Here is a 19,684-nt window from a genome sequence, read left to right as displayed (position 1 = left end):
TTAGCACTTACTTAGAGGAAACATACGTATTAATTAGGTTGTTAGCACTTACTTAGAGGAAACATACGTATTAATTAGGTTGTGAGCACTTACTTACAGGAAATATATGTATTAATTAGGTTGTGAGCACTTGTTTACAGGAAATATATCTAAGGAATGACATAAGATAATATTAATTACGTTTATTTTCCTTACCTGATATCTTGTGTTGAAGAGTGAGCCAAATACTTCTATTGAATAACACAAGATATTATTAATTACAATTCTTTTCCTTACCTGATATCTTGTGTTGAAGAGTGAGCCAAATACTTCTAAGGAATGACATAAGATAACATTATTTACAATTCCTTTCCTTATTTCACATTTGTTTCGTAATTCTTTGTGTTTGGAATTTCGCGCAAAGTTGCTCTAGCGCTATCCGAGCTAACGGTCCCTAATTTTGAAGCGATAGACTAGAGAGGAGGCAGCTAGGCAACACCACCCACCGCCATCTCTTGGGCTACACTTTTACCAAAGAAGATTGAACGTCAAAATATAACGCTTCCACGGCTGAAAGGACGAGCATGTTCGGTGAGGAAATTCGGACTCGAGCGCCCTAACCAAGTCATGATTTGTGAGCTCGTGGATTATTTCTAGGTCTCATAGTTTACGGAATATTTTGTTTGGTGTATATAAAGATGAATAGAAGCTCATATGCTACTAGTCTCTAAAAGGATAACACAACACTGTGAAATACGTATTATATTTAACTATTTACGTACTTATACCTGCGGCTACGAGATAAAATCTCAAATAAGCAAATCTTGCTTAGCGAGGCCGCAGTAGCAGGATTCTAAACTTAGTATGGTAATTAAATCGGATATTGGAGGAGAATTAATTCCTTATTCACTTTGTTGTATACCATACTGTACTGATACTTCAGTCACGCCCTACATTGTTAGATTTGTTATTTCAGTGGAACAAGTTTCGTGGTTTGTTTTTTAAAATATTATGTTTAAAATATTACACTTTCCTCAGATAGGACTGTAACGTAATTCTCCAGTCATAAGTCTAACCATGATGACATTGCACTGTCAAATATACAGATATTAAACATGTCGTTCATGGCACAAAAGCTAGAACTTATGGCGACAAACCACTGTGAGAGGCACATGAAAATAATTTTTATAGAGTATGTTTAAACCTCTTTAGAACATATTATGGACTGCTTTAAGAACTGAAATTAATAGATAAGGTGATAGTAATGCTCAGACATACACAATATTCCGTAGGTGAGTTCACTTAAACGACAGCAGGAAATTAACATTACAACATCTAATAAGGTACAGGTAGACCAAATGAGCTGTTTGAAGTAAAAATTCTCAATCCTTATTCGCATGGTTTGAAAAAAAATGTAGTCTCTACAATATATATCAATATCACACGTGAACACGGGCGCAACTAGCTATATTAACTTGTTGGATCAAGTTTACTGGCTTTCAAGGAGCACTCTTGAGGCCCACACAATAATTAACAATAGTGTTATTTAATGGTTTCCATGTAATTTTGCTTCATGGGCCCCTTGATATCTACAGAAGTTGAGTGCCTTATATTAAAACGGTTTTGAAGCCTCCTCTCACCCTTAAATATATCCGGTCATACTCTATAGGACGACAATAGCCCTGCAGCGTAACTTTCTTTGCAATTCGTAAGGCTGTCATGTGAAAAGCTCAATACAACTCCCTGCGACATCCCATTAACCGTCTCGTGTATGAAGATGACAATTTCCCAGCATCCGTTTCAACAGTCCGATCGCACAGAAATCTATTCGTGACTTGACGAGTGTATCTTTCTATATTTAATAGCACGAATGTCCGTTTCATTCTCCAACTACTTGAGGTATATGTCGGTTGATCGGATTTATCGTGGAATCAACTTGTATATACGTGACTCGTGTTGCTTTTCCAGACGAAGATTTTTCTTGGTTACGTTACGTACTGTCCTTCGTGTTCGGGCCCGGCATGGCCAGGTGGTTCCTTGTCTTGAGAACTCTAGATTCCCAAGCTGAACACATCTTTAAGATCTAATTGTATGAGTATTTTGCGTCGGAAAGGGCTTTTACATACTATAGGTTAGTACTACACTATATACAAATTTTATATTATTATTTACTTGCGCGTGGCTAGTTAAAGGTTTACACACTTCGTACTTATAGAGCTTCATGAAAAATTTTAAATGCATGGCCTGGTAGTTAGGGAGCTCAACTGAGGATCGCGGATTCGAATCTCCGTCTCTGAACCTGCTCGCCCTTTCAGCCGTGGGGATAATATAATGTCACGGTCGATCCCATTATTTGTTGATACAAGAGTAACCAAAGAATTGGTGGTGGGTGGTGTTGACTAGCTGCCTTCCCTCTAGTCTATCACTGTTAAATTAGGGACGGCTAGCGCAGATAGCTCTCGAGCAGTTCTGCGAAAAGTTCAAAACAAACCAAACCAATGTTAAACAATCTCTTTCACTGACATACATTCCAAAACTTATTGTACATTTTCCTCTTTTATTTCTTTTTATCACAATTACATTCACATTGAAAATATTTGGCTAATAAAATCTCCTTAAATATAATCCTGGTAACACTAATACAAGTCACAACAACTTCGTTCACATTGATATATTCCTTCATGCGTTCTAAGATGTTTTTAATGAGAAGTCTGTACAGTTTTACTTTACAATATAATTTTATATTCATATTTTTTATTTCTATTTCTTTACAGTTGGATGAGCAACATTTTTAAGTTCTTTTTGAATATATTTTAAATTCATAATCGCTTTCGAACAATGTTTTATTATAAAACAGATAGCGCCATCTCTTTCATTTTATTTTCCAAAGTTTACTAAGCCTTGATTTTGCAGAACTAAAACCTGCCATCATCACTTTTCCATGGTAATAACAGCTAATTATTAATTCTTCTCATAGCAAGGTTATACGAAAACTGTGTATAACCTAGTAACCGTCTGATGTGAGGAGGACATTTTGTTATGTTAGAAATTACTAAAACAATTGTTTTATAAATAGGAGTTATGTTTGGTTGTTTTTAACTGGAGATAATATGGAACTATTAAAAAGTACTTGTTCTCATTTCTTTCAAAGACCTATAAAGTAAATTAGACCTTCTACCATTAAGCAGAATATTGATGATTTGATAACAGACTTGCTATAGGCACTTGTATAATATTAGTGGCGATTAGGAAGTTCAACACGGTTGCTGTTGAACACAATCTAAGCCTTCAGCTGCAGAGGTGTTAATGTTCTAACGGTTGATTCGACATTCCTTTAAGAGTAGTTGCACAGGGGGCGAGTGCTTGTGACCTGTTCCCCCTTTCTGAGAAGCAATTGCAAATTAGGACTGGCTAAGCCTGAAATTTGGGGTCTCCTACCTGACCTTTTAGTCCATGTATTGCATGAGGTGTCGTTCAGGTTGAAAATACCAATTACCAAGTATGATATTAAATAGCTAGCCGAATTACATGGTAGCTCTGTTATGGTCAGCTTCGTCTTAGGATATCTTGCTTTAATGTTTAAACTTTGTTCGAATGCTTTTGTTTCACTAAGACATTAGGATACCGGTCTCATGAGTAACACCACACTAAGACATTAGGATACCGGTCTCATGAGTAATCTCACACTAAGACATTAGGATACCGGTCTCATGAGTAATACCACACTAAGACATTAGGATACCAGTCTCATGAGTAACACCACACTAAGACATTAGGATACCGGTCTCATGAGTAATACCACACTAAGACATTAGGATACCGGTCTCATGAGTAATCCCACACTAAGACATTAGGATACCAGTCTCATGAGTAATACCACATTAAGACATTAGGATAACGGTCTCATGAGCAATAATGCATTAAGACATTAGGATACCAATCTCATAAATCATACCGCACTAAGACATTAGGATACCGGTTACATGAGTAATATCACACTAAAACATTAGGATACCAATCTCATAAATCATACCGCACTAAGACATTAGGATACCGGTCACATGAGAAATATCACACTAAGACATTAGAATACCGGTCTTATGAGTAATACCACAGTAAGACATTAGGATACCGGTATCAGGAGTAATCTCAGATATACGTACCCTAAGACAGAGATAGTCATTCTACGATCTATGTTTTATCCGTTAGTAAAAAAAAAAGAAAGTCTACCTCTGTTTTTTAGTACGTATGACTGAAAAGCGAAACCGGGTAATCTTAGTGCGTTCGTGAAACGAAGTAATTAAAATAATGTTATAGCCAAAACATCTGAGTAATAATGTTTATTTATTCTCAATTTAAATAATATGAAGTGCTTTTATATGAGCCCCCATGTTGCTCAGCCGTAAATCTGTGGGCATTATATCTCCAAAAATCGGGTTTTAATACCCGTGTTGGACATAGCACAGATAGTCTATTGTGTAGCTTTGTGCATAGTAACAAACAAGCAAAAGCTTTTATGTGAAATTTAGTTAATTACAATGTTCCTGACTTCTTTCAAACCACATTTTTCTAGGGGGATTTTGAGAAACAAAATGTCTTTGATGAACTGCATGTGTGTGCGTGTGTGCATTAGAAACCGAACTTATTTTATTGTCATTCGTGAATATCATTTCGTGTTATTGAAAATATTAGAGAACGCACGGAGTATTTTTCAATAAACCAAGTTAAACTGTTTCCATGGTTTATATAAATGCATGTTTCATAGACAGAAGGTTTATCAGTTCAATGTAAAATTGCTTATTGTGTTCGAGAAATGATAATTTACTTTTTTATCTATCAAAAAAGGTTCTTAGTGATTTTAATGTCATTACACTGAGAAAGTTGGGGAAAAAATTCACAAATGACCACAAATTTGCCTCTAGCAGCGAGATAGTCGGGGTTTGGGTATTACAGTGGCGAATAATGATGGAAAAGCTTTATAAAAAAGTATAATATTTAAGCACACTAAAGTATCATGTTATATTATACTTGAACACTATAGAAATTGAAGTTTGAAAACTTTATTCAGCTTATGGGAGATAGTGACAGGTTAAAAATCAACCTTGAGCTCCTCATTCACGTAAAACTAACAAAACATTTATCAGAAAAGAGCTCATGATTCAGTGGAGAAGATGATAAGTAAAAGGTAGTAACTCTTGGCGTCGCTGGAAAGGAATAATCGACAAGATACATAAAAAGTATTGTACTAGCACAGAAAAAACATAAAAGCGCCAGAGGCATAGCTTAAGTTCAGAAAAAAGAAATGTGTCATGTAGTTTAGGGTTAACCGGATAGAAAAGTAAAACACAATATCTTACCGTTATAATTGTATCCAAACCTAAAGGATATAATCTTACTCCATGTCTAGCCGTATTATTCTTACTACAAGTCTAACCGTTGTATTCTTACTTCATGTCTATCCGTTGTATTCTTACTTCATGTCTAACCGTTGTATTCTTACTTCATGTCTAACCGTTGTAATCTTACTTCATGTCTATCCGTTATATTCTTACTACAAGTCTAACCGTTGTATTCTTACTTCATGTCTAACCGTTGTAATCTTACTTCATGTCTAACCGTTGTATTCTTACACCATGTCTAACCGTTGTAATCTATCTTCGAGATTCTGCTTAAAATAAAATACAATATCTAACTGTTATAATTTTCTCCAAGTCTAAAGGATATAACCTTATTCCAGTTCTAACCGTTATAATCTTACTCCAAGTCTAGCTGTTACAATCTTAGTCCAAGTTTAGCCGTTATATTCTTACTCCAAGTTTAGCCGTTGTATTCTTACTTCATGTCTATCCGTTGTATTCTTACTTCATGTCTAACCGTTGTATTCTTACACCATGTCTAACCGTTGTAATCTATCTTTGAGATTCTGCTTAAAGTAAAATACAATATCTAACTGTTATAATTTTAGTCCAAGCTTTGTGTTTATCAAAAAACACTCAGTGCTGACGTAAGAGTAAGATTAATATATGTTGCATGCATGTCATAATCGTTTTGTTGCTCTGTAAATTAACCAAACAGTTTATGTGTTCCTATGATATGCCAGATAAACAGATGATATGTTTTTACATTTGATTTCTATAGGTAACTGTTTTTAATAATTCTAGTGTCATAAAGTATGCTCCATGCACATGTAACTATATTTTTGTAAGATTACCAAGATCTTGAAACAACGACATGTCTGTACGTACGTGTGAGCTTTTTTTGTAGCAAAGCCGTATTGGGCTATCTGCTGTGTCCACCGCGGGGAATTGCAATTGTTTATTACTTGTCTCCCCTATTTTATTAAACAATTTCATTGAAGTAGGTCGATAAGTGAACGTTTGTTTTACTTTTATAACTTAGTGGTAATGTATATTGTTAATATCATATCAGTTTCTCTAATTTTGGATTATACTGGAGACCACTGAAGCTGCAATGATCCCTCAAAGAAATTAAAAGTATCTAAGAGCACGGAATCCACGTTAAGATGATATTTACAGAATCCACGTCTTCAAACTTACCCGAACTCACTGCATGTGCATACAATGGACTCTACCACATGCTGGGGTCATGTTGATTAATAGGGAGGACTCCATAAAGATCCCAATTCAAGAAGTATGATACCACGCATACACACACAGCTGCCAGGTTCGGCTCCCCTAACAATTTGAAGAAAAGTAGACTGCTATATAATTTATTGTATTGATAATTAAGAAACTGGTGTTTTTAAACTCATCCATCAATAACATGTATACATAGCTGTCAGTTGCATAAATACTTGATCTCCTTGATACCTTGAATATTAATTTTGAATATTATTTCTTACCTTCTATATGTATACTGAAATTGTTTTGGCAAATATCATGTTTGTGCAATGAAAAGTCACAATAGTCGTTATACAAGAACAATTTGTGCTGTCATCTAGTGACCAGAAATGAAACTGTTATTTATGAAGCATAGAAATAATATATGCTTATAAACTGAACTCACTACTAAGTATTAGATTTCCTTTTTATTATTTCCCCACAAAAATATGTGTGATAAAAAGAACTGAAAAATGTTACTGTTATACAAACTGTGAAGCATTCGATAATGGCAATTAGGTGCTTTATCAGATATTTGTAAGCATCACAGAGTAATAGACTGAATACAGCAGCCAATTTTTTCTCAACCTAGCTCAACACACTAAGATGATAATAAATAGTTTTGCAGTCAGTGCATCGTATCTTACAAATGGTATGTCATAGGAACGTGAAATTTAATAGGTGTGTTAAGGTTATAATGTGGATGCAAATGCCCCAGTTGTCATATGTTGCCACAAGGGGTGCCACTGTGGTTTCTTTCTTATATTTCCCATGAGTATAAATGGGACTGTTTAACACAATTTATATCATTCAACTGACGTTAATTTGGTAAGTGGGAAGAGATGTGAACTATTGAAATATTATCACACCAAATCAGTCAATGCCAAGGTAACTCTCAGGGAATACTGTACAGTGCGTAACATCTTAACAAAACCTTTATAAAATAATTTGAGAATAGAAGTTGCGTTTATGAATAGGTAGATTACAACACCTACTAAAACTTTCACTGAGGTCAGCCATGCTTTAGCCAACACAAAGGCACATGGGTGCAGCAGTGCACATTATGTCACTCAGAATCGGGATTTATCAGTTTCAACAGTTCATACGACTCTTCTGTCAACTTTTCAAATGTTTTGTTACAATCTGCATCATTTTTGAGCACTGAAGGAGATGGAGTTAACATGAAATGTTGATTTTTCAATGCATTTATTAGCAAGATTGGAAGTGGATGATCAATGATCTACCTATATCTTATGGGTTGATGAAGCACACTTCACCCTTTCTGAAAAAGTCAAGATGTGCCATTGTATTATCTGGTCAGAAACTAAACTCCATGTAACATTATTTTCTACAAACTTCCATGGTGTTAAGGTGACAGTGTAGTGTGGTTTAACAGCTGACTTTGTTGTTGTACATTATTGTTTGAAAAACTATTGGGATACTCACTGCAAACCAGAATGATCAATATTGCATGGTACCTCGCAATGCTCATAGTCAATGGGATTCCCATGTTAGAGCAACAAAATATGATAGACATATTTTTATGCATGACAGTGACTTTTAACATATTGGTAACCAGGTGAAACAAATCTTATGAAAGCACTTTCAGGACAGAATAATTTCATGTCACTTCACTTGTTCATTAGAACTAACATCAGGTGATTTCTGGTTATGGGAATACCTGAAGTCATGCTTGTACTATTGGAATCATCGCACAATTTTAGATATCAAGAATGAAATTGTCTGGGAAGTGGCCAGCATATGAAATAAGATGTGATTCAGTGTTGTAGTGTCCATTGTTACATGGACCCAATACATTTTGTATGCTAGAGGAGCACATCTTGATCAGGATAAGGTTAAAGTGGCAACCCTGGTGGCAACATGTGATAACTGTGGTACTTGCATCCACATGATACCCTTAAAACCCATATGCAATTTCACTTTTCTATGAGTTATGATGGATTCGACTGTTAAACTTTCTTCATAATCACTCTATGTAATGTTTACCTCATTCAAAAATGTTTACCTCAAAGTCATAAATTATCATGTTATATACCAACCCAACGTATTTTTCAATCAAAACTACTCAAAAATACTATGCAAATTAACTTTCTTTTCATTTTGACTAACCAAGTGAACATAATGTTATTTGATTTTTGAAGCTGAAAATAGCCTGAAAGATATCAGTTGCCAAATGTGCAAAATATTTCTTCATAAAATTCAATTACAACAGTGGGTCCACCATATGTTTCAGTCAGTGAGGTGTAGGTGCTCTAGTCACTCAGTGTCTTTCCTTCAGTAAAAATAATATGTTCTCAAATATTTCAATTTGGGGCCAAACCTGAAATATTTTTTCTTGCATGAAGAACACATAGATCACACCATACAGTTGAAAACAACCATTGAAGTTTCCACTAAATGTATCCCATTTCAGAATTCAAAGCCAAAATTCTTTATTTGCCTGAATAATTTGTACTCATGTATATAATATATCTGTGTATATAACATAGACAAACTGGTTTAATATGTTCCAAAATAAACGTGTAGACTTTACAAGCACTTCTATTTTGGCATCACATAAAAACGAACAGATCATGTTTAGTGCATGACATCACCACTAAATGGCTTTATGGTTTCTCTTGCAACTGACAAACACAAGTTACTTACTCCTTTTCTTTCGTAAACTGTACAAAGGCAAAATCTTCAAATGCCACCAAACGAATGAGGATTACCCCAACTCAAGTAATGTCACGAAAATTAAATAGTAACAGATGTCTTTAAGCTAAAATAGATTATTCTGCTATAAAATCCATCGGACCACATTCTGTAATTATACAATACACATATATACAAATATTTCAATGTAGTAGGCATGGACAGCAACAGAAAAATTACTTTTGCTATCATAAAAAGGCAATCAGTCCCTACTGCCATGTTTATCTTATCAACACTGTCTTCTATGGTCCATGGAAAACCCTGCTACATCAGATAAATACGAAAAATAATTTAGACACAAATCTAGCCAAGTGGCACCCATTTACCTGACTTACACATTCCATGTTAACTTTTTCATGTTGTAATACAGTACGACCTGTTCACAGCACTTTAAGAAAATTAGTAGTATATTAGAACCAGACCATTAGGCATGACCTCACAGAGCGGCACAACACAAAGTCGTGCAGTATATACCAATTACCTCTTTCAGTTTTAGTGGAGAACCAACTAAATCCAGAGAAGCCTTCCACTTTGTCTGAGTTTTCCCTGGTGTGACCCGTGTTTTCTCCACGTCTTACTTTACTGTTTCCTTGAACACTGATAGGTTTACCTGTTTTACCTCACTGACTGGTGCACAAGCTCCAATTCCCAACTTCTCTGCAAAATCCTGTCGAGATATTTTTGGGCGTTCATCTTATTCTTGAAATCTGGATATGCATCCATCCTTGAACCAAATCTGCAATGCCAACATGAAATGATATTCCACACTTTGTTGTCACATTCTATTGTGTCTTGGACAAAGGTCATTTTTGCTATCGTGATAGTCTATGGTGTTCTCAGAGTGTCGTCAGTGTGCTTTGCTGACCATGAAGGCTCAAGACTAACTCCTACTTTCGTTGGATCATAACGAGATGTCATGCCACCTGTTCCAACTGAGAAAATGTACTGAAGTTCGTCAACAGCATCCCTCTATTTCTTCTTGGTATTTGGTTACTTTATACAGTACATTGTGAAACTGGAGCTTGTTCACGAGCTATATTAACAACATCAGTAAATCTCGAGACGTTCAGGCTACTTACTGTCACCATGACCTTTTTTTTACTGTCCTAAGATCCTGAATATTAGATGTAACCACGTGAAATTACATTAAGGATGCCCCAGATTGCCATTCAACTTTTTAATTATGAAGATGGGTCGAGAACAATGGTATTGCTCTCACCATGGTTGGTGAAAGTTATAGTTTTAGAAGACTGCCTCTCCTATTGCTCTCACCATGGTTGGTGAAAGTTCTAGGTTCAAAAGACTGCCTCTCCTATTGCTCTCATCATGGTTGGTGAAAGTTACTAGGTTAGATAGACTGCCTCTCCTATTGCTCACACCATGGTCGGTGAAAGTTGTAGGTTCAGAATACTGCATCTCTTATTGCTCTCACCATGACTGGTGAAAGTTCTAGGTTCAGAAGACTGCCTCTCCTAGACCTTGTCATATTCTCAAACAAAGTCCTCGTTACCTCCACAATTTCCTTATCTCTCGTACATTTTGTGTGCTCTCAAAAAGCTGCCTTCCACAATGGTATGACTTACAAACCAGAGGATCTACAGAAAAGAAAGAATGTCCAAAATAAACTCCGCAATGACAAATCCTTTGATCAAGGGCCCTAAAATTATTCTTTTTCACCTAATCTGTGGTACTTAGGTTCACTGATACCCAATCTCAAAGTATTCGTAAAATACAGGTTCAGGACTGTTTAGTGGTGAATATATTGAACACGAACAGTAAAGGACAAAAATAGCAGCTTTTATGGTACTCACATAATCTTTTGTAATACTGTAATAATTAGAGATAAATAGTTAACGCATAGGTCAAGACTTATTACTCACTTGGTTGTCTATTTATTACTATTGTCAGACATATTTAGCAGAAAGTATAACCAATGTCTTGACATTACGCTTGTGTATTTTGCTAACAATGCGAGATTCTTGTTTTGAAGATGTTAGCTTTTTTGATTGTTTAATTTTAGTTAAACACAAAGCTATACAATGGACTATCTGTTCTGTGCACACCACGGGTATCGAAACCCGATTTTTAGTCTGGTAAGCCCTCAAAGATACTGCTTAACCACCAGGTTGGGGTGGGGCTTAGCAATGTACATATATTACTCTCGAAAAATGAAATTTCTTGGTAATAATTATATTACCATTACCCACGCCTCACCCAACAATAAATGGTAATAGAAGCTTAGCAAAACGCACGTATTATTTACTAAACAATATGATATTATTTTGCATCTCGTGCTAAATACATGATATTTTAGTACTAACTTATATATTAGGCTACAGGTGATTGAATACGGTTAGATAGCCAATTACTTTATGTATATGTATATATACATATAACGCACGTGTTTATACGCATGTATATCAACGGGAGTGTGATACAACTTATACAATATAAGTTTATTAAGCCCTATATTACTGAATATCACATGGTATTAATTAGAAAAGTTATCGTGTTAGTTAAAAAAAGTCCACAAAATAAGTTGCGACCGTGTAATCAAGATGTATTTCCTGTAAATAAGTGCCAACAACTTAATTAATACATATATTACTTGTAAACAAGTGCCCAAAACCTAATTAATACAAGTATTTGGCTCGTCCTTCAACACAAGATATAAGATAAGGAAAATAAATGTAATTAATATTATCTTCTGTTATTCAATAGAAGTATTTGGCTCGTCCTTCAACACAAGATATAAGATAAGGAAAATAAATGTAATTAATATTATCTTATGTCATTCCTTAGAAGTATTTGGCTCGTCCTTCAACACAAGATATAAGATAAGGAAAATAAATGTAATTAATATTATCTTCTGTTATTCAATAGAAGTATTTGGCTCGTCCTTCAACACAAGATATAAGATAAGGAAAATAAATGTAATTAATATTATCTTTTGTTCTTTCTTTAGTCACCAGTAACTTCTCATTTAAGAACGGCTACGTCTCTTTTTACCTGTTGTTCTTTCTTTAGTCACCAGTAACTTCTCATTTAAGAACGGCTACGTCTCTTCTTACAACTCAATGCTTAAACTCAACTCTTGGCGTACAGAAAATTTCAACATTATCAATCTAATAAGACAATTTGCATAATATTTCAAGGATTTTTTAAAGATCACACGTTGTAAAATTACCATTTAAAACACTAAGGCACAAAAGTAGCCGTTACAGATAAGATTTAAATTTACGTGATACTATTTCTAGGTTAATTTGACATTAATTACAAATTAAAACGTTGAAGCACCAAAGCAACCGCTACAGATAAGAATGAAATTTACGTGATACTACTGATAGGTTAATTTAACATTAATTCGTCTAAATCGCTCAAAATATTTATGAAAACGTGAAGTCTTCCATTAAATCTCTTTCGTTCGACAATCTTTACATTCATATTTAACTATCATTATTCTACATTATTATATACAAACATACACATTTATACGGATATACAAAACTGCACCAACTAAAGACAGATGATATCATATGTTAGACATTAAAAACAACCATTTTCAACTTTATCGCTTCCTCGATTGATTTGTAATGTTTAGGTGACCACACAAATAAAACCAATGCTTCATAAACCAAAGTACTTATATGATTCAAGCGTTTACTCACACAGTACAAAACAGAGAATTCTCTGGAATAAAATACCTGATCACATATAACTTAAGCAAAATCAAGATTATTGTTACTATGGATACCAAAACCGGCTTTTTGTAAGTTTTCTTGGATAGGATTAATAGAAGTGATTTGATTTGATTTATCTAATCTAAACTGGATAATCATGTAGCTTAATTTTTCGAACATACGCATACACAACAATGCTGAAAAACAACTCACATCAGCATAAATATATATATAAACACACACGTACAAAAGTTAACACATAACTGCCTAATAAAGTAAAACACGAACATAACAATACGAAGCGTTTATGAATTAAACGATTCGGAATCTTCAAAATTCCATCTTCAGTAATTTAGCGGCACAAAACAAACACAGAGGTAATTACAACAGAAATATGATATAGCTCTGGTATAATTACCATTGTGTTTCTTTTGTACCCATAGGTTACTGAAGATGGAATTTTGAAGATTCCGAAACGTTTAATAAATGCTTCGTATTGTTATGTTCGTGTTTTGCTTTATTATTAAATTACGTTTCCCGAAAATAGAATCGATAACTGCCTAACTGCTATCTTAACTCTAATTTTTTCGAAGAACTATGATAGTGTATCGTATATAGCGACAAAAACGTACAATATATTATTATCTATACCTTATCAAGGTAATGATTCGTCGACGAGATTCGTATGCCCAGAATTCTTGAAATGTGTTTTATAATAATACAAACATTGTCTCATAAACAGTAGCTAAATACCAAATTTTTGTTTTTTTGTTGTTGTTGTTTATTGGGTGATAGCGCAAAGCTACTCATCTGCGCTAGCCATCCTTAATTTTGATGTGATAAACTACAGGGAAGACAGCTAGTCAACACCGCCCATCGTCAATAGATTGCGAGTAAAGTGCTCTAGCCATCAGACCATGCATGGCCGCTAGATACTGGATACTTTACATCTCTGGTAGAAGTAGGACTTTTTTAAATTTGTAATACTATATAAAATTAACCTTATCACATCTAGAATCACTTAAAATATATTATAGCCATTAATTGAAATTTATGAACGTATAGAAGGTTACGTCTTAAGAAGGTACTCCATATTTAGACAGTTAATTTAAGGCCTACACATGCTTTACTCAATAGATAACAACATTAACTGTGTTAATGAGCACAAACAATTGAAATCCAAGGCGTTGAGGCTCAGAGAATTAAATCAAAAATATTTATATTTGGTTGCTTAAAGAATCGTGGGATAAAATAAGCTTAATAAGTCAGAATTTCAAAATTGGTACAAACAATAAAAAATAATTAATGCATTTCAAGAAGAGTGAATTTTCAGGAGCTATTGGCAATGTACACAGACAGACACATCTACTGAGAAGAACACATGTTGAAGATGAAAATATAACTTATTCTCATTTAATTATCTAAAAATCACACGTGTTTACAGATACGTGCACGAGTAACTTAAAACAACAATCCCCCCCCCCAAAAAAAGAGATATTAACAGTGAGATAAAGTGTTTTCTAAAACAGATTTGCTTAATGCTCATTATTATTTGGTAAAAAATAATAAATTTTTATAGCTGACATTTATATTATTATATCTAAAGTTTTGCCACAAATCTTATTGTGGCAATAATCAGCTCACAAGGTTTCTAGTTGACAAGAACTTTTAGTATTAGATGAAGTATATATCAATTTTCAAGAGAAAAGACAGACAATGTTTATAATAATATGTTTGTTTGTTTTGAATTTCGCGCAAAGGTACACGAGGGCTATCTGCGCTAGCCGTCCCTAATTTAGCAGTGTAAGACTAGAGGGAAGACAGCTAGTCATCACCACCCACCGCCAACTCTTGGGCTACTCTTTTACCAACAAAAAGTGGGATTGACCGTCACATTATAACGCCCACATGGCTGAAAGGGCGAGCATGTTTGGTGGGATGGGGATGCGAACCCGCAACCCGCAGATTGCGAGTCGAGCGTCCTAACCACCTGGCCATGTATAATAATATGATAAACGTAGTTTTCACGGCTATAATCTAGGCTAACTTCTCTATAGCTTATAGAAACATTCTGGTCCTTGAACGGATGAACAAACCAACAAAACTAAATAATAATCTATAAAATCATTGCGCTTGTTAACGGTTTTCAGCAAGCGGGTAGCTAGCTATCAGGATGTGCAGGATTCTTGTTATGTGCTTGATATAATTCTATGTACGAGTATATAGATATAGCTGACGCAAGCAGAAAAGTCAGGAAATAGGGACAGAAAATTCGTCCCCGTCCTCTTTGATCCCGGAGTAGCCGCAGGCGCTACGTTGCGTTAACCGTGAAAGACAGACTAACTCTCTTGTTCAGCAGTGGAACATAGGTTTAGTTGACACAAAAGCCACGCATGGCTTCCTAGGTACAATTAAGGATCCTCATTTTCAGAATATTACGGTGGTGTTTCGATCCACCGAGAAGTAAACAGAAATACAGTGAAAATTTCTTACCTGCCAGCCACAGGAGTCCAAAGCAAGAAAAGACATCGTGGACCTGACTGGACTTGCTGATCTCTGAATAGCGGTACCGAAGGATGAGGTCAAAAAAGGTGTCCAGTTGTGATTCGTAGTGTCCTACCCGATCGTGGGGCGTGGCTTGAGACAGGAAGGATGTAAAGGATGCAGGCGAATGATGATCGGGAAGATGGTGACTGAAGTGTCCTGGGGATTTCTAAAGTAGCGAAATGAGAGAACTTTCAGAAAAGTGTCCATATGTTTATAGTCTAATAATATTAGAGACAAAATTCACGCCTGCATGTTACTCATTCGGAGTACAATATTCTCGATAGAATCTGTAGCACAGGCATCAGAGGACCAAGAGGTTTGCTCTACTGTGATTGGATGCAGGCTTTCACTCGAATACAAGTAGGGATGAGAGGAGGTTCTCGGTTACGCACCGGCAGAAGCCATGACACGTCATTGATGTAGTACGGAACCTTGCAGAAACAGACTTATAGATTTAATAATAACTAAGTTAAGCCTCAGTGCTTTGGATGCTTTACACGTAAAAGAAAATAATAAATGCACTAATCTCGTCCTTTACTTTAAAGATGTAAAAGGAAAGTGGAAGTACATAGAGTATTTGTGTAACAACATTGCATGAAAAATATAACAAGTAAGTTAAAACTAAAAAAAAAGGTGTACTTAACAAATTAACAAACAACCCATGACATGTTGTTTTCGTAATTTATAAAATGCTGTTAGTTACTAGAATTAGCGTAGCCTAAGCTTAAGTGTACTGAATATTTAAGTATACAATTATACTTATATTAGCATATAATTAAACAAAAAAAATAATAAAGTTATATAATAATATACTTTTTTTCCCCTCTACGACTTTAATCTCAACTAGTTTAGAGTTGGCCGATATTATTTAATCCGAGAATTTTCACACCAGGGTGACTGGCCCAGTCGACAACCACATAGAACGAGTATGTTCGGTGATGGGGATTCGATCTCGCGACCCTCAGATTGCGAGTCAAGTGCCCCTAACCACCAGGCCGTGCCAGGCCCCCGATAGTATAATTGTCTTACAAATATAAATTGAAATGTTAATGAATTCAATTATTCTACATGTTATCATAAATCTTTTACGCGCCAGTTACATGTTATTGTAAACCTTTAAAGACCCATTTACATATTATTATAAAACCTTGAAGCGCTAGTTACATGTTATTGTAAATCTTTGAAGCGCCGGTTAAAAGTTATTATAAACCCTTAAAAAGCCAGTTAAATGTTATTTTAGACATTTAAAGAGTCAGTTACACGATATTATAAAACTCTTAAGCGCTAGTTACATATTTTTGTAAATCTTTAAATCGCCATTTATATGTTCTTATTAAGTTTTGAAGTGTCAGTTATATGTTACTATAAAACTTTGAAGTACCACTAACATACTTAGACTTGGTAAAGAGTATAATTCGATAAGAGCCTATATATTTCTTTTTGATTGGGTAACATGTGAAGTAATTATTTCTAAAGTAAAATATGTATACATATTTGGCAATGGAGACTGAAATTAAATGTGTAAGTCGAGGTTTTACTATATGTTTTGAAAGTAGAACTTTCAGAAACACAGAAATCTAAAATACGAATTAAAAGTTAGCCGGAAAATGCTCTAAATCTAAACGGATTTTTGATCTGAAAGAATATAACGAGATTTCCTTCCAGAAATATTTTAAGATTAGGTAATAATAAATCCTGTAGTTATGATTGTTGGCCTCAATTCAAATGAAGGTGAAATTTCAAAGAAAGAAAATATGAGGAAGATGCAGTTTAAACTAATCTCAGACATTAGTATTTTATGGCAATGCAATTAAACTGTGTCAATGTGCATTTAATCTTAATATTTTGATGAAAGTAATACTGAAGTAATACACGTAAATCAATAATGGTTTCGTCTTCGTCCTAACTAAATAATCTTTTATAAATGAGTGTCATAAAAGTTAGCAGCGGTAACAAATGTCGAAAACTTTGAAACATGTGAATGATATGCACTTCTATCATTAAATTTGTTAACCAGAATTTCAATGAGAGTTCATGGTTGCAGACTAATTTATCCACTGTGAAAAAGCTCTATGTTGTTGTGTTTTATGAAGGGGCTGCAGACCATAAGCAGCTCGTCATAATTTTGAGTGAAAGGTGTCGATATTACGTTGCTTTGAGTAACAAACAAAGGACGAAGAACAATCTAAATCACAGAACAATGAGTCCTTCTACTCAGTATTTGCTTTGGATATACAGGCCAAAGTTTTAGGACAACCTGAGGACTGTGGGCATGACTGTGTCCTCTCAGCAACAACAATGACGTGGCTTTATTTCAGCTGAATTGGGCCATCAATAATATTTAACGAAGTCATGAATGTGTTGTTAAATTACACAATTTTGAACAAGGTTGCAGAAATGTATTGAAAGGGTTATGTAATGAATGGTTATTCTTTTCCAGCGTGATAAAACACCATGTTGTAGCAAATGTGCCTAGTCCAGCAACGATTAGATAAAAATAATTCCTATAATCTGCCTTGGCCAGCTGAAATTCGCAACCTGAATCCAACCAAACTACTCTAACAGACTTTGGAACAACACTTAAGGAATCGATCCCAAAATTTCAATACACTTTAAACTACTTTTTAAGAGAAGTGTTAACCGTTAGTAATAAAGCCTAAGCTATGGTTAACGATAAACCTAGATCCAGGGGCGTATTAAGGTTAACTGGCGCTCTAGGCTTACAATTACAATTTTAGACGCACCCCTTCCTTCTCGAATGACTCACAAGGAAAGTGTATTAAAGCCTAACAATTTGAGGGGCACATTTCAGAGGAAAAAATTCACAATTACAATTATTTTTTATGTTTGTAAATTTTTCCCCTGAGATGCACCACTCAAATTGTCTCGCTCTAGGCCCAAGCCTTGAAAGCCTATTAGTTACTACGTTCCTGGTTAGATCCCCTCATATTAAACTGTTTTTACTTTGGCAAAATACTACTACATATCTTTTAATACAAACTAAAGTTGTCTCGTAATGTCATCCTTAAAGCATAAGCATAAAGCCATAACAAAACACGCAGAAAGGAGGGTTGACCTAAGGACGCCTCTGAGATAAGATCGAAAGCAAATAAAAAGTCGAACATGGAAATTAATACGTTTCAATATGTATTAGTTACTAAAGCATCCGTTCATCACATTTTTAACTTAATAAATATACATTAAGAGGCAAAAATTATAAAAATATTATACTGAAGTTATTGTTTTAATATTATGAGCGTGAACTGTCTAAGCAAAATAAAATATTAACAGATATGAACGTGTTCTGATCTGATGCAGTGAGTTTCGAACATTAAATGACAGGTCTGATGAAGTTTATATTGATTGACTGTCATTTACTCACATATCATTTTAAAATTTAAAACAGTAGAGTCACTTTTATTTTTCTCTACCAGTTTCTTTATCTATCTTTATATTAGGACATTCTTATTGTTTTTAAGAGTTAAATGTAGCGCGCGCTTACATTTGCTCTTTAACTTGTTTTACTCATTAACGAATTCAAATATAACTAATCACTAAACAAGAATAGTAAGATAAAAATGACACAATATTTATGTGAAGTAATGTAGCTCGAAGAACAGATGTGCGAACATTTTGTTTTATGTGTTAGTATCTTTTGAAAATACTTTACATTCAAAAGACAACGCACGCATAAATGTTATTTTTTCTAGTTTCTTTAATTATGAACACAACTTAACCAGGGGGTGGGGGTAGATTAATAGGATGATAAATGTTAAGGTGGAATGAGGCTGATTAAATATATATAAACAGATAATAATGGATGATAAAGAGACGTATTACTGTGTAAATACATATAGATAAATATTATTAAAGGTTTGACTCGAACGTAATAAAGGAATGGACAAATGAATAGGCATCTCTGGCTAGGTAAACAAACTGAAAATGATCAGTAGTAATGAATTACTTTCAGGTAAGATTCATTCTAACAAAACTTCTTACACTATCCAATTGTGGCACTTTCAGGTAAGGTTCATTCTTACGAAACTTCTTACATTATTCTATTGTGGGACTTTCAGGTAAAGCTTATCCTTACGAAACTACTTATACTATCCTATTGTGATACTTTCAGGTAAGGCTCATTTT

At 34.5% G+C, this 19,684-nt stretch overlaps 1 protein-coding gene and 1 long non-coding RNA gene across 2 annotated transcripts in view; both read right to left on the bottom strand.

The window, feature by feature from the left end:
• The window catches only part of LOC111086084, a 15,074-nt gene extending 4,271 nt beyond the window's left edge, over nucleotides 1–10,803 (bottom strand). The window contains exon 1 of the long non-coding RNA XR_002610841.1: nucleotides 10,793–10,803. This is a non-coding gene — a long non-coding RNA (uncharacterized LOC111086084). The remainder of the gene's footprint in view (nucleotides 1–10,792) is intronic.
• The window catches only part of LOC106460785 (transcription factor AP-2-epsilon-like), a 188,709-nt gene extending 172,995 nt beyond the window's left edge, over nucleotides 1–15,714 (bottom strand). The window contains exon 1 of the mRNA XM_022387580.1: nucleotides 15,488–15,714. Coding sequence (XP_022243288.1) covers nucleotides 15,488–15,523 — 36 coding nt within the window. The 5' untranslated portion in view covers nucleotides 15,524–15,714. The remainder of the gene's footprint in view (nucleotides 1–15,487) is intronic.
• Between the last annotated feature and the right edge of the window lie 3,970 nt (nucleotides 15,715–19,684).

The sequence above is a fragment of the Limulus polyphemus genome, unplaced genomic scaffold, assembly GCF_000517525.1.
Source record: "Limulus polyphemus unplaced genomic scaffold, Limulus_polyphemus-2.1.2 Scaffold836, whole genome shotgun sequence".
Lineage (NCBI taxonomy): Eukaryota > Metazoa > Arthropoda > Merostomata > Xiphosura > Limulidae > Limulus > Limulus polyphemus.
Note: the sequence above shows the minus strand (reverse complement) of the source record. Positions and strands in the feature narration are given on the sequence as shown.